Source organism: Oncorhynchus mykiss, chromosome 22 (assembly GCF_013265735.2).
Source record: "Oncorhynchus mykiss isolate Arlee chromosome 22, USDA_OmykA_1.1, whole genome shotgun sequence".
Taxonomy (NCBI): domain Eukaryota; kingdom Metazoa; phylum Chordata; class Actinopteri; order Salmoniformes; family Salmonidae; genus Oncorhynchus; species Oncorhynchus mykiss.
Window position 1 is genome coordinate 12,822,501 of NC_048586.1, and position 14,258 is coordinate 12,836,758.

At 41.9% G+C, this 14,258-nt stretch overlaps 2 protein-coding genes across 4 annotated transcripts in view; one reads left to right on the forward strand and one right to left on the reverse strand.

Moving 5' to 3' along the window:
* The window catches only part of LOC110501420 (transmembrane protein 50B), a 14,697-nt gene extending 7,290 nt beyond the window's left edge, over positions 1–7,407 (forward strand). Inside the window, exons 5-7 of one of the 3 annotated variants that reach the window (XM_036958778.1) lie at positions 2,882–2,974; positions 4,069–4,126; positions 4,530–4,830. In XM_036958778.1, the coding sequence (XP_036814673.1) occupies positions 2,882–2,974; positions 4,069–4,126; positions 4,530–4,575 (197 nt within the window). In that variant the 3' untranslated portion in view covers positions 4,576–4,830. Of the gene's footprint in view, positions 1–2,799; positions 2,975–4,068; positions 4,127–4,529 lie in introns of those variants that run through there. The other 2 variants (XM_036958776.1, XM_036958777.1) reach the window with 2 other exon arrangements.
* A 130-nt stretch (positions 7,408–7,537) lies between these two features.
* Positions 7,538–14,013, reverse strand: ifngr2b (interferon gamma receptor 2b). The gene is made up of 5 exons (XM_021578978.2): positions 13,689–14,013; positions 12,856–13,007; positions 12,488–12,626; positions 12,202–12,356; positions 7,538–8,567 (listed from the first exon to the last, which is right to left on the reverse strand). The coding sequence occupies exons 1-5, from the start codon at positions 13,741–13,743 to the stop codon at positions 8,439–8,441; spliced, it is 630 nt and encodes a 209-aa protein (XP_021434653.1). The 5' UTR covers positions 13,744–14,013; the 3' UTR covers positions 7,538–8,438.
* Positions 14,014–14,258: the final 245 nt, after the last annotated feature.

Genomic DNA, 14,258 nt, shown 5'->3' on the forward strand with positions numbered 1-14,258 from the left:
TCTAATAGGTAATTTAGTATTGCCAGCCTAATCTCGGTAGTTGATAGGCTTGAAGTCATAAACAGCGCAGTGCTTGAAGCACAGCGAAGAGCTGCTGGCAAATGCAGGAAAGTGCTGTTTGAATGAATGCTTCTGAGCCTGCTGCTGCCCACCACCGCTCAGTCAGACTGCTCTATCAAATCATATACTTAATTATAATATAATAACACACAGAAATACGACTGTTAGGTCATTAATATGGTCAAATCCGGAAACTATCATTTCGAAAACAAAACGTTTATTATTTCAGTGGAACCGGAACCGTTCCGTATTTTATCTAACGTGTGGCATCCCTAAGACTAAATATTGCTGTTACATTGCACAACCTTCAATGTTATATCATAATTATGTACAAATCTGGCAAGTTAATTACGGTCTTTGTTAGGAAGAAATGGCCTTCACACAGTTCGCAACGAGCCAGGTGGCCCAAACTGCTGCATATACCATGACTCTACTTGCACAGAACGCAAGAGAAGTGACACAATTTCCCTAGTTAAAAGAAATTCATGTTAGCAGGCAATATTAACTAAATATGCAGGTTTAAAAATATATACTTGTGTATTGATTTTAAGAAAGGGATTATGGTTAGGTACACATTGGTGCAACGACAGTGTTTTTTTTTCGCGAATGTGCTTGTTAAATCACCCTTTTGGCGAAGTAGGCTGTGATTCAACGATAAATTAACAGGCACCGCATCGATTATATGCAACGCAGGACAAGCTAGGTAAACTAGTAACATCATCAACCATGTGTAGTTAACTAGTGATTATGTTAAGATTGATTGTTTTTTATAAGATAATTTTAATGCTAGCTAGCACCTTACCTTGGCTCCCTGCTGCATTCGCATAACAGGTAGTCAGCCTGCCACGCAGTCTCCTCGTGGAGTGCAATGTAATCGGCCATAATCGGTGTCCAAAAATGCAGATTACCTATTGTTATGAAAACTTGAAATCAGCCCTAATTAATCGCCCATTTCGATGAATCGGTCGACCTCTAGTCAGTACAACATGTAATTCCTTTTTAAAGGTCATATTTAAGATATGTGTAGAACACACGTGTAGCATACACATACATACTGTATGTACAAGAAGAGACAGTTTTTTTTCATATCTATGGCACACATACAGTGGGGCAAAAAAGTATTTAGTCAGCCACCAATTGTGCAAGTTCTCCCACTTAAAAAGATGAGAGAGGCCTGTCATTTTCATCATAGGTACACTTCAACTATGATGGACAAAATGAGAAAAGAATATCCAGAAAATCACATTGTAGAAATTTTAATGAATTTATTTGCAAATTATGGTGGAAAATAAGTATTTGGTCAATAACAACATTTTATCTCAATACTTTATCTACCCTTTGTTGGCAATGACAGAGGTCAAACGTTTTCTGTAAGTCTTCACAAGGTTTTCACACACTGTTGCTGGTATTTTGGCCCATTCTTCCATGCAGATCTCCTCTAGAGCAGTGATGTTTTGGGGCTGTTGCTGGGCAACACAGACTTTCAACTCCCTCCAAAGATTTTCTATGGGGTTGAGATCTGGAGACTGGCTAGGCCACTCCGGGACCTTGAAATGCTTCTTACGAAGCCACTCCTTAGTTGCCCTGGCGGTGTGTTTGGGATCATTGTCATGCTGAAAGACCCAGCCACGTTTCATCTTCAATGCCCTTGCTGATGGAAGGAGGTTTTCACTCAAAATCTCATGATACATGGCCCCATTCATTCTTTCCTTTACACGGATCAGTCGTCCTGGTCCCTTTGCAGAAAAACAGCCCCAAAGCATGATGTTTCCACCCCCATGTTTCACAGTAGGTATGGTGTTCTTTGGATGAAACTCAGCATTCTTTGTCCTCCAAACACGACGAGTTGAGTTTTACCAAAAAATAATATTTTGGTTTCATCTGACCATATGACATTCTCCCAATCTTCTTCTGGATCATCCAAATGCTCTCTAGCAAACTTCAGACGGGCCTGGACATGTACTGGCTTAAGCAGGGGGACACATCTGGCACTGCAGGATTTGAGTCCCTGGCGGCGTAGTGTGTTACTGATGGTAGGCTTTGTTACTTTGGTCCCAGCTCTCTGCAGGTCATTCACTAGGTCCCCCCGTGTGGTTCTGGGATTTTTGCTCACCGTTCTTGTGATCATTTTGACCCCACCGGGGTGAGATCTTGCGTGGAGCCCCAGATCGAGGGAGATTATCAGTGGTCTTGTATGTCTTCCATTTCCTAATAATTGCTTCCACAGTTGATTTCTTCAAACCAAGCTGCTTACCTATTGCAGATTCAGTCTTTCCAGCCTGGTGCAGGTCTACAATTTTTGGTCTTTGGTCTTGACCATAGTGGAGTTTGGAGTGTGACTGTTTGAGGTTGTGGACAGGTGTCTTTTATACTGATAACAAGTTCAAACAGGTGCCATTAATACAGGTAACGAGTGGAAGACAAGGAGCCTCTTAAAGAAGAAGTTACAGGTCTGTGAGAGCCAGAAATCTTGCTTGTAGATGACCAAATACTTATTTTCCACCATAATTTGCAAATAAATTCATTAAAAATCCTACAATGTGATTTTCTGGAATTTTTTTTCTCATTTTGTCTGTCATAGTTGAAGTGTACCTATGATGAAAATGACAGGCCTCTCTCATCTTTTTAAGTGGGAGAACTTGCACAATTGGTGGCTGACTAAATACTTTTTTTGCCCCACTGTATCTATGGCTACATATATGTCAAGAATGTTACTGTGTGTTTATGTCTACATTTTAGGGATGATACCCGATACTACTTTTCCTTGTGAGATAATATTTATCATGTTGAGTGGAGGCTTTCCTTGTGGGTGTCTCTGCAGGAGCTCGTCTTTGGCTGTTCATCGGTTTCTTGATGATGTTCGGCTCCCTCATCGCTTCCATCTGGATCCTGTTCGGAGGATATGTGGTTCCTAGTGAGTCATGTTGCTTTCTCTCTCCCGCTCTTTCTTCTGTGTTTTCTGTTTCTCTTTTATTTATTTATTTATTTTACCTTTATTTAACTAGGCAAGTCAGTTAAGAACAAATTCTTATTTTCAATGACGGCCTAGGAACAGTGGGTTCCTAGGCCGTTCAGGGGGTTTGAACTTGCAACCTTCCGGTTATTAGTCCAACGCTCTAGCCACTAGGCTACCCTGCCGCCCCTTTTACAAAGCCCCTCAAAGTCCAGCCGGAATGACCTTTCTCCCTTTTCCTGACTTGTGTGTGTCCAGAGAGGTGTAATTACTGGTTGGTTGGCCACAGTACTCCTGACTCTCTAATTGCTGGTAGCGATGATTCTTCCCCTGTATCTGATGCACTGATACACACAACACAACCTCATCATCCTGTCACAGATAGTGAGATAGAGCTGAAACCCATTTGCCCACATTCACTGTGGATGGTTGGTTTCAATCACCATGACACTGACTCATCTTTTGCAGTCTCTCCCTTGTGCTCTGCAACCCCCCACTTCTTCTCCCACTTCTTCTTCTCCCTCAGTATTCCACGTTAGCAACCACCGCCATCAGCCACCATATTTCCTGACTTCATCCTTTTCAGTAATTATTTCTGGTCACAGTCTTACACCTGAACAGTACAACCCTTCATTATCTCTCCTGTTCACCCTGTTGGGACTGGCTACAGAATAGAAAAGTCTCTCTCTCTCTCATTAATTCAGATGGTAGAGGTAGTGGTATGGGAGTATAGTCTATGTTTAGAGCTCATTACCTCCGTATTCCATATGGCTTTTAGTCAGGTTGGAGGAGGCTGAGATTCTCCCCTGCTCTTGATGAAATGGTTTGACTAGGAAGGTATTATCTGCTGGTTACGTCTTTTGTTTTCGGTAAGCCATGTGTATTTTTCTATCAGCCTGGGGTTGAAATGGGTTTCAGTAGTTGGTCTTTATGTGCTGCCCAGCTCTATTATTTTTTCCCCCCAACGTCTTTCATTTTTCTAATGTTCCTGCTGTGATGCGTTTTTATACTAATGGCCTTTTTCTCTTTCCTCCCTGCCCCCTTTTTCTTTGTAGAGAAAGACGTGTATCCAGGACTGGCAGTGTTCTTTCAGAATGCTTTGATATTTTTCAGGTAAGTACGCCGAAGACGTTAAAAGTGTAGTTTGATGGACCTTGTCTGGTGTTACGTATCACTCTATTGTCAGAGGAAACCAGGAAATGAGAGTAACTAAGTGCCCTTTCATCAGGATGCAGTTTTTTTGGGCCAGATCAGTAATATATGCCATTTAGCAGACGTTTTTATCCAAATCGACTAAGTCATGTTCATATTTTTATTTTTTTTACGTACGGGTGGTCCTGGGAATCAAACCCACCCGTTGCAAGAGCCGTGCTCTACCAACTAATCTACAGTGGACCACAAAAATGATTGTCCAAAACTATCATTCCACGATTACTGCATGTATATTATGGACAATTTGTGAAAGTACAATGTGAAAAGCTTATGTGTTTTTCTCTTTTTTTTCTTTTTTTTCTAGCACGCTGATCTACAAGTTTGGACGAACCGAGGATTTGTGGGCTTAGAGCTCTCTGCATAGTACATCCCTTACCCCATCTCCCCAACACACACACACACACTCACTCGCTGGGGTACTATCGTTGTTTTTACCAGAGTCAAGGCCAACTGACTAACACTACTCAGCTCTCATCTACATATTGGCATATGTATTACCATTATACGCCTACCTATGGACATTGGAGTAATGTACTGTGTCAAACTAGCCTCTGCCGAGTATAGGCTATTTGTTTTCCTCCGCTTATCATCCATAACTGGGCCCTGAAGTTCAGCCATATTCACATACTTGACATTTGATTTATACTTTTGACTAAAACAGTTTTACAGTGTCGTAACACTATGTTGATAGACGGTGGGAAAATTCACACTTTGTCAAATGTAATCATGACATTTCTTTCATATTTATCCCCCCCATATTCCAGAGCACCTCTGAAGTATTATTGTGTTGCCCTCGAGTGATTCACCATCTCCCAAAGATTGTTTATTTATGTAAATACATATATTGTAAGAGCTAGGGCCTTCACCATCCAAAAAGTTTGGATCTGGGGATTTTCTACCCGGACTGGATATGCATAAATATTTTTTTAATATAGAGACCCGTTCCGTATAGACCATCAATCCAGACCCGGTCCGATCCGAGTGAGGGAAGCAGCAGAAAAGGCTACTTTATTAACTGGAGCTGATAAAGCGTGAGGGAGAGATAGGTGCCGCTCTAGCAGGGGCCGTGCCTGCTGTGTGTTCGTGGCTACTGTGAGTGAGCGAGTGATGAGGTGGAGGAGCGAGAGAGACTACAGACCGCAACCAACCAAGCCGTCTCGCGCTATAGTAGACTAATTATGTAGTACCTGTCTTGACTGCATCAAACTGGCTAATTGAGGCTGCGTGCTCTTTCTCATCCTAAGCAGTTAAACTACAACTCCATTCAAAATATTAAGTAGCAGCCTACCTGTTGATTCGAGGTCATTGTAGCTATCCTTCACATTTTTTACTTTGAATTCCATCTTCCATTGATTAGATATCTCCTAACTTTTGCCACACGTAGGATCTATGACTGTAGCCTATTGCCGCATTGATGACTTATGATTGGCCAACAACAACATGCTTCACGCGCCGATATTATGAAAAGCAAGAGCAGCAGCATAAATTATACAATTTCTCATTTTCTCTCTCCTGCAGCAGTCGCGTTCAGATCTGTACGGGTCCCACCGGTCAAGTCACTTAAAATTGACACATGCCCATGACCATTAGATTCGACTAAGATATTTAGAATTATGGATGGTCCAGGGAACGGGTGTCTGGTATTTGGGTACAGGTGGAGACCTCTAAGAGCACATGTTATCACTGGGAACAAAGTTTTTTGATTGATCTGCTCTAAATTATATTTTAGCAAGCTGTTATCTATCACTTTTATCACATGCACTGGATTATATCGAAGCGTTTATGGGAAATTTGTCTGCTTCAAACTACGATCAGTTCCTGTTTGTTTTAAATGGGGTAGCTGTCGTTCTGTCTCAGGATTTGTCATTTTTTAAGTCTTTTGAATTTTTTTTTTTTAGAGGTCCGAAGCATTTTTTCTATTGTCGTTCCATTCAGAAAGTGACAAAGTATCTTTATATGAACAAAGGTAACCTTGTAACGGTCGTCGTTATCATAGCAAAGTTCCCTTCGCCCATTTAATCAATGTTTCTGTTTTCTACATATCGAGTTCCCATCCAAAATAGTACTAGTTTAGGTACAGTGAGATCCTGCATCTGAATCCAATACTATTATGTATACCACACTACTACCCCACAGATTGTGCTATAGCGGGCCTATCCTGCATCTTAAAAATGCTTAAGTAGATAAAGAAGGGGTATGAGCATGATGTCACAATAGCAATTTGCATCAGCCAGCCCAAAGCATGCTGGGGCATATCAGCTCCGTAATAACCATTTACGCCAATATTCAAGCCAATAGCTGAAGAAAAGGGTCAAGCATGTATGGTAGTAGACAGGTGGCTCCTTTTTCTAGTGTTGCTATCGACTACCTCATCCTTTTTGTGTGATAGCTGTTCCATTTAGCAGCCATGTGAGTAAGACTGCCCTGGTTCTCACCCTCTTCACCTGTTTAAAAATACATGTCAATCTGAAGCACCAGGGCTGTGCTAGCTATGTATTTTTAGGAAGGGAACAAATTTGGAAGGCATTATTATAAGGATTTGGCGTCAGGTCAGTGTTGAGTGTTAGTAGAGGTGGATGAATATGGCTGATCGAGGTCTGTAAACTGGAGCTCGGTAGCTGGAGATAATGTTTTTGTCTGGTGGTGAGTAGTTGACCAGATACGGGCTGAAATCAACTTCCTCTAGCTGGAGGAAGTTGATTTAAAAAAAAAACTCAGTCCCCAATGTAGCTAAAATTAACAGAAGGAAATTTAGGTGTGAAATCCTTATGGAAAAAGTAGTTTTAGAGTAGCATTGACAGATGCAGCGTGATTGGTTGGTTCTTGACTTCCAAGAGAAGTAAACACAGATGACTTTTGACTTATCTGAAATTTTCATGTCGTCTTCTAAGCATCCAATGCTAATGACATGAATCTGTCGATCTGGATGTGAATGAGCTACAACCAGTGAATGAAAGGTCATTATGAAGTGTTTCAATGGGTTATATATATGCTATTATACCCCCCAAAAAGAACCACTTTCAATTTGTGAAAAGGGGAAGTGTTACGGGGTACCGATTCATCAAGCGTTTTGTAGTAGTTCTCTGTTCTTGGTCATTGACTTCCTCTGTTCAAATTTAACGACAGATGAGGAGTAAATAGTCACATAATCTGCTTCAATAAAAAAACATTTTAAATGTAAAGTTTGGATGTTTCATGCTATGTTGAATTGCCTCTTGGAAGAGTATGTATGTTGATGAATGTGGTTGAGTTATTCTAGTCTACATTTGCTTGTTCATGCTAGAAAACAGGAAGAGAAATTGAGGCAACATATCAAAATGGCTGTGTTCATTTATTTAAACCCTGTATCAAATAATTTGTGGGTCAAAGCCCTGGCACTTTCACATCAATGTAGAATATTCATTTTTAGAGTCAAAAACAAAAGTCAATGTAACACACACACTTTTCCAATTTCACCTTGACTTGAACAGTTTTAGCATAACGTAACACAACAAAAAAGTTAATACATTCAATCAATATATTGCTAGAGGTAAATTTTCATATAAAGTGCAAGCATAGATAAATCTCAAGAACTTGTCCTATGTCTGTTTTCACATTTTAATACAGCCCCTCAGCCAACTTTTGACCATGTATACCTCAAACTGTAATTTAATTGATTAGTAAATTACAATATGTGCCTTAACCTTGCTACTAGTACTTGTCTAATATGTTCAGTAAAAAAAACTGAAGAAATAGTGTGATATACACAGTTGAACATAGTAATCCCATTACTAAACAGCCAAAATGTTACATGAAAGTCCTGGCCCAAGGACGCATGTCAAATTACTTTTTAATAAAGTGGTTCTGTCTTAAGCTGGATGACCTGATGACACGTTATTATCAAATGAATCATTACTGGGTAGGTCTAATTAGCGAGCCATATGCACTTGTCTCTGTCCTCTGCAGCAGAGCATACTAACATGCCTAGAGAAGTTCCCAGATTCTTGTAAAATAGTTATCTTTTGATCAAACGCAATGTTTGTAGCTGATGCAAGCAAGGGCTTCAGAGTGTAAACAGTCATAGGCCTACTACAGTTCACTTACTGACGCTATCAAGTTCATCTTAAAATCCCAGTGAGTGTGAAAGGCTCATGTCTTGTCTGAAGTCACAGGATCAATGGATCACGGGTAATGATCTAAAGGGCCAGAGGATGACTCCAGTTCAGTAGGTGAATTAGTCCTGTTCTCTGTCAGACTGGTCCTCTTCACAGCAGGCGATGGAGATGAGATCGTGGCTTTCTTCACAGGCCCTGGTTGTTCTTGTGATGGACAGGGCCTGCTGGGGGAAGTCCCCTGATAGGTACTGGAAAATGAACCAATCATGAAAGTTGTTAAGAGTTTAGCCCATGGACACTCACTGACAGTTGTGGCTGCTTCGTGTGATGTATTGTTGCCTCTACCTTCTTTCCATTTGTGCTGTTCTCTGTGCCCAATAATAATTGTACCATGTTTTGTGCTGCTACGATGTTGTCATGTGTTGCTACCATGCTGTGTTCTCATGTGTTGCTGCCATGCTTTGTTGTCTTAGGTCTCTCATGTAGTGTTGTGGTGTCTCTCTTGTCGTGATGTGTGTTTTGTCATATATATATTTTTAAAATCCCAGTCCCCATCCCCGCAGAAGGCCTTTGCCTTCTGGTAGGCCGTCTTTGTAAATAAGAATTTGTTCTTAACTGACTTGCCTAGTTAAATAGAAAAAAAAAATACTTGTACAGTGCCTTGCGAAAGTATTCGGCCCCCTTGAACTTTGCGACCTTTTGCCACATTTCAGGCTTCAAACATGAAGATATAAAACTGTATTTTTTTGTGAAGAATCAACAACAAGTGGGACACAATCATGAAGTGGAAGGACATTATATTTCAAACTATTTTAACAAATCAAAAACTGAAAAATTGGGCGTGCAAAATTATTCAGCCCCCTTAAGTTAATACTTTGTAGCGCCACCTTTTGCTGCGATTACAGCTGTAAGTCGCTTGGGGTATGTCTCTATCAGTTTTGCACATCGAGAGACTGACATTTTTTCCCATTCCTCCTTGCAAAACAGCTCGAGCTCAGTGAGGTTGGATGGAGAGCATTTGTGAACAGCAGTTTTCAGTTCTTTCCACAGATTCTCGATTGGATTCAGGTCTGGACTTTGACTTGGCCATTCTAACACCTGGATATGTTTATTTTTGAACCATTCCATTGTAGATTTTGCTTTATGTTTTGGATAATTGTCTTGTTGGAAGACAAATCTCCGTCCCAGTCTCAGGTCTTTTGCAGACTCCATCAGGTTTTCTTCCAGAATGGTCCTGTATTTGGCTCCATCCATCTTCCCATCAATTTTAACCATCTTCCCTGTCCCTGCTGAAGAAAAGCAGGCCCAAACCATGATGCTGCCACCACCATGTTTGACAGTGGGGATGGTGTGTTCAGCTGTGCTGCTTTTACGCCAAACATAACGTTTTGCATTGTTGCCAAAAAGTTCAATTTTGGTTTCATCTGACCAGAGCACCTTCTTCCACGTTTGGTGTGTCTCCCAGGTGGCTTGTGGCAAACTTTAAACGACACTTTTTATGGATATCTTTAAGAAATGGCTTTCTTCTTGCCACTCTTCCATAAAGGCCAGATTTGTGCAATATACGACTGATTGTTGTCCTATGGACAGAGTCTCCCACCCCAGCTGTAGATCTCTGCAGTTCATCCAGAGTGATCATGGGCCTCTTGGCTGCATCTCTGATCAGTCTTCTCCTTGTATGAGCTGAAAGTTTAGAGGGATGGCAGGTCTTGGTAGATTTGCAGTGGTCTGATACTCCTTCCATTTCAATATTATCGCTTGCACAGTGCTCCTTGGGATGTTTAAAGCTTGGGAAATCTTTTTGTATCCAAATCCGGCTTTAAACTTCTTCACAACAGTATCTCGGACCTGCCTGGTGTGTTCCTTGTTCTTCATGATGCTCTCTGCGCTTTTGACGGACCTCTGAGACTATCACAGTGCAGGTGCATTTATACGGAGACTTGATTACACACAGGTGGATTGTATTTATCATCATTAGTCATTTAGGTCAACATTGGATCATTCAGAGATCCTCACTGAACTTCTGGAGAGAGTTTGCTGCACTGAAAGTAAAGGGGCTGAATAATTTTGCACGCCCAATTTTTCAGTTTTTGATTTGTTAAAAAAGTTTGAAATATCCAATAAATGTCATTCCACTTCATGATTGTGTCCCACTTGTTGTTGATTCTTCACAAAAAAATACAGTTGTATATCTTTATGTTTGAAGCCTGAAATGTGGCAAAAGGTCGCAAAGTTCAAGGGGGCCGAATACTTTCGCAAGGCACTGTATATCAAGGTGCCTCACACTACAGAAACAGGAGACGGGCTCCTGCCCTATGGGACATTCTGGCTCGGACAAGGTAATATATTTTATTTAAGCAGGGAGTTCCATTTAATAGGTGTCTCACACTAAATAATAGGTGTTAGAGAGGAATTAAAGAATATTGAGATATATAAACTCAGCAAAAAATATATATATTTCAGGACCCGGTCTTTCAAAGATAATTTGTAAAACTCCAAAAAACGTCAGATCTTCATTGTAAACACTGTCTCCCATGCTTTTTCAATGAACCATAAACAATTAATGTACATGCACCTGTGGAACGGTCGTTAAGACACTAACAGCTTACAGAGGGTAGGCAATTAAGGTCACAGTTATGAAAACTTAAGACACTAAAGAAGCCTTTCTACTGACTCTGAAAAACACCAAAAGAAAGATGCCCAGGGTCCTTGCTCATCTGCGTGAACGCAGATGTGGCCAAGGCAATAAATTGCAATGTCCGTACTGTGAGACGCCTAAGACAGAGCTACAGGGAGACAGGACAGACAGCTGATCGTCCTCGCAGTGGCAGACCACGTGTACCAACACCTGCACAGGATCGGTACATCCAAACATCACACCTGCGGGACAGGTACAGGATAGCAACAAAAACTGCCCGAGTTACACCAGGAACGCACAATCCCTCCATCAGTGCTCAGACTGTCCGCAATAAGCTGAGAGAGGCTGGACAACGTTGCCTATGGGCACAAATCCACCGTTGCTGGACCAGTGGCAAAAACGTGCTCTACACTGACGAGTCGTGATTTTGTCTCACCAGGGGTGATGGCCGGACTTGCGTTTATCGTCGAAGGAATGAGCGTTACACCGAGGCCTGTACTCTGGAGCGGGATCAATTAGGAGGTGATGGGTTCGTCATGGTCTGGGGCGGTGTGTCACAGGATCATTGGACTGAGATTGTTGTCATTGCAGGCAATCTCAATGCTGTGCGTTACAGGGAAGACATCCTCCTCCCTCATGTGGTGCCCTTCCTGCAGGCTCATCCTGACATGGATGCCAGCATGACAATGCCACCAGCCATTCTGCTCGTTCTGTGCGGGATTTCCTGCAAGACAGGAATGTCAGTGTTCTGCCATGGCCAGCGAAGAGCCCGGATCTCAATCCCATTGAGCATGTCTGGGACCTGTTGTATCGGAGGGTGAGGGCTAGGGCAATTCCCCCCAGAAATGTCCGGGAACTCGCAGGTACCTTGGTGGAAGAGTGGGGTAACATCTCACAGCAAGAACAGGCAAATCTGGTGCAGTCCATGAGGAGGAGATGCACTGCAGTACTTAATGCAGCTGGTGGCCACACCAGATACTGACTTAGTTTTGATTTTGACCCATTTGTTCAGGGACACATTATTCCATGTCTATTAGTCACATGTCTGTGGAACTTGTTCAGTTTATGTCTCAGTTGTTGAATCTTGTTTTGTTCATACAAATATTTACACATGTTACGTTTGCTGAAAATAAACGCAGTTGACAGTGAGAGGACATTTCTTTTTTTTGCTGAGTTTACATATACCCTGATGACCAGATCCTGTTCTCACATGAAACATTTTGTTTCACAGGACATAGACATACCTCACGATAGTGGTCTGGTAGCTGTAGTGGGGGTTGAAGGAACTGTTTAATTTTCTCATGGTGCCTGTAGATGAACGCAAGGCCCACTACCAAGAATCCCAACAGGATGGTAAGGGTCACACTGATAGCCACAATCCTAATATGCCTTGTCCTTTCTGTACAGGAAGATAAAGAAAGAGCAAGAGAGAAAGGTGGCATGATTAGTTACTAGGTGAAGTGTTAACAGAGGATAAGATTATGGTAACGGCAAGTCAATTTGTACAAAGAAAAACTGGTTGAGCCTCACCTGACTCTGGGATGGATACACACTGTAGGGGGCTAGAGGTTCCAAAGGGGTTGTGGTAACAGACATAGCGGACCTGTACACAGTACCTCCCCCCAATCTCCAGACCTCGGAGGGTCTCAGGGGATTTGGAGACATACTCCTGGTAAAACAAGAGTAGAGAAAGGCACATCAACTCATCTCTGACCACACATATCACCTTACAGCAGTGGTTGTCACCAAACCTAGTCCTACAGAGATGCAGGGTGAGCAGGCTTTTTGTTCCAGCACTAAAATACCAAATATCCTGCCAAATAATTGCCAAGACCTTGGATGAATTAGGTGTTTCGGTGCTGTGTTGGATAAAAGGCCTGGCTACCCATGCCACTCACTTTGAGCTTCTCCCCCTCTCTACCGTAGTTGACCACGTAATGACAATGGTCCCCATGTTCCTCCCAAAGACAGTTTTTCACAATGTTAACCATCAGGAATCCTGCCTGGGGTTTGATCTGGACTACAGGGCTGCAGGAATCAGCTGGGTGGGCTAGAGAGAGAGGGGTGGTGAAAACATGAGTTTAAATACAGTTGGTCAAGCTTTCTAACCAAACCACACTTCTTCCAGTGTGCTGGCCTTCTGATGTAGCAGATAATGCCTTGGACATGAAATAAAGCAGGTCAGCTCCAATTGTATCAAGTTTATCAGGAGTGAAGTGAACTGATCCGTTCCCATGGCTACAGGCTCATGGCTCCTTCCCTTCCCGGAACCCAGACACGCACCTACCAAGAAACCCAACAGGATGGTAACGGATCAGTTGTTTGATAGACCCAACAGGATATTGTTTGATAGACCCACAGGCCTATGTTCATCAGTGCCTGTGTCAGTGTCTCTGGTCACATGATCAGGAGAAGTGGCATAACGTTCTGTGATATGTTCTGACCTGTAATTCACCATCCTTGCTAAAATGTGCCTTTAACACAAGAAAAATGATCCCATCTCCCCAAAACAGTGTTGCAGTGTTGGTATTGTCTGCTACATGAAGTCTAATACCTCCAGGAATGTCTATTGGCATTTATAGCTAGTAAAATAACATTTTCATGATTTTATGATAGATAAGGAAGTCATAGCCCGCTTACTAGCTACTCACAAACATGAATAAGAGTAGCCTAGCCTTCAAATCGAAAATAAAGAGTGAGGAATAATCCAAGGGAGAAAAAAGTGTTTTACCTTGTTTGATGACTTGACAGAGTGCCCAAAACGACAAAACACATTTCACACACATTTTACTCGATCAGTGAGCTATATGCGACGGCAACATAACCTTATACATCACTACATTGTGACTAGCATTATAGCGAAACCTACGTGCAATTGAGAAAAACTATGTTCACGTCACTTCAACACAGCTACGACCGGGAAGCGGTGTTGCCAAGTCCAGGGAAACTCTAGGGCTAGGCCAATAACCCCGGAAAACCCGCCCACAAAGCCTGAAAAATCCCCCCCAAAATAGTTTGGCAGCATTGGGAGTTTCCAGGTTCATCCATTAAACCCTTTTTCTTAACGTTATCGAGCTAATTAAGAAGGAATGTCTACGCCATTTTTAAAGAAGTACAATTCGGTTTTCCATCGAAATAATATTTTTTTTTAAGTTTAAGAATATTTCGAAAGAGAAAAGATAAATCGACCTTATTAAACTCTCCAGATCATTTTCCATCAATGGATATCGATGTAACTTGTTTTGACTGCTATGATTAAACAATAAGGCCCTATGATGTGTGGTATATGGCCAATACACCA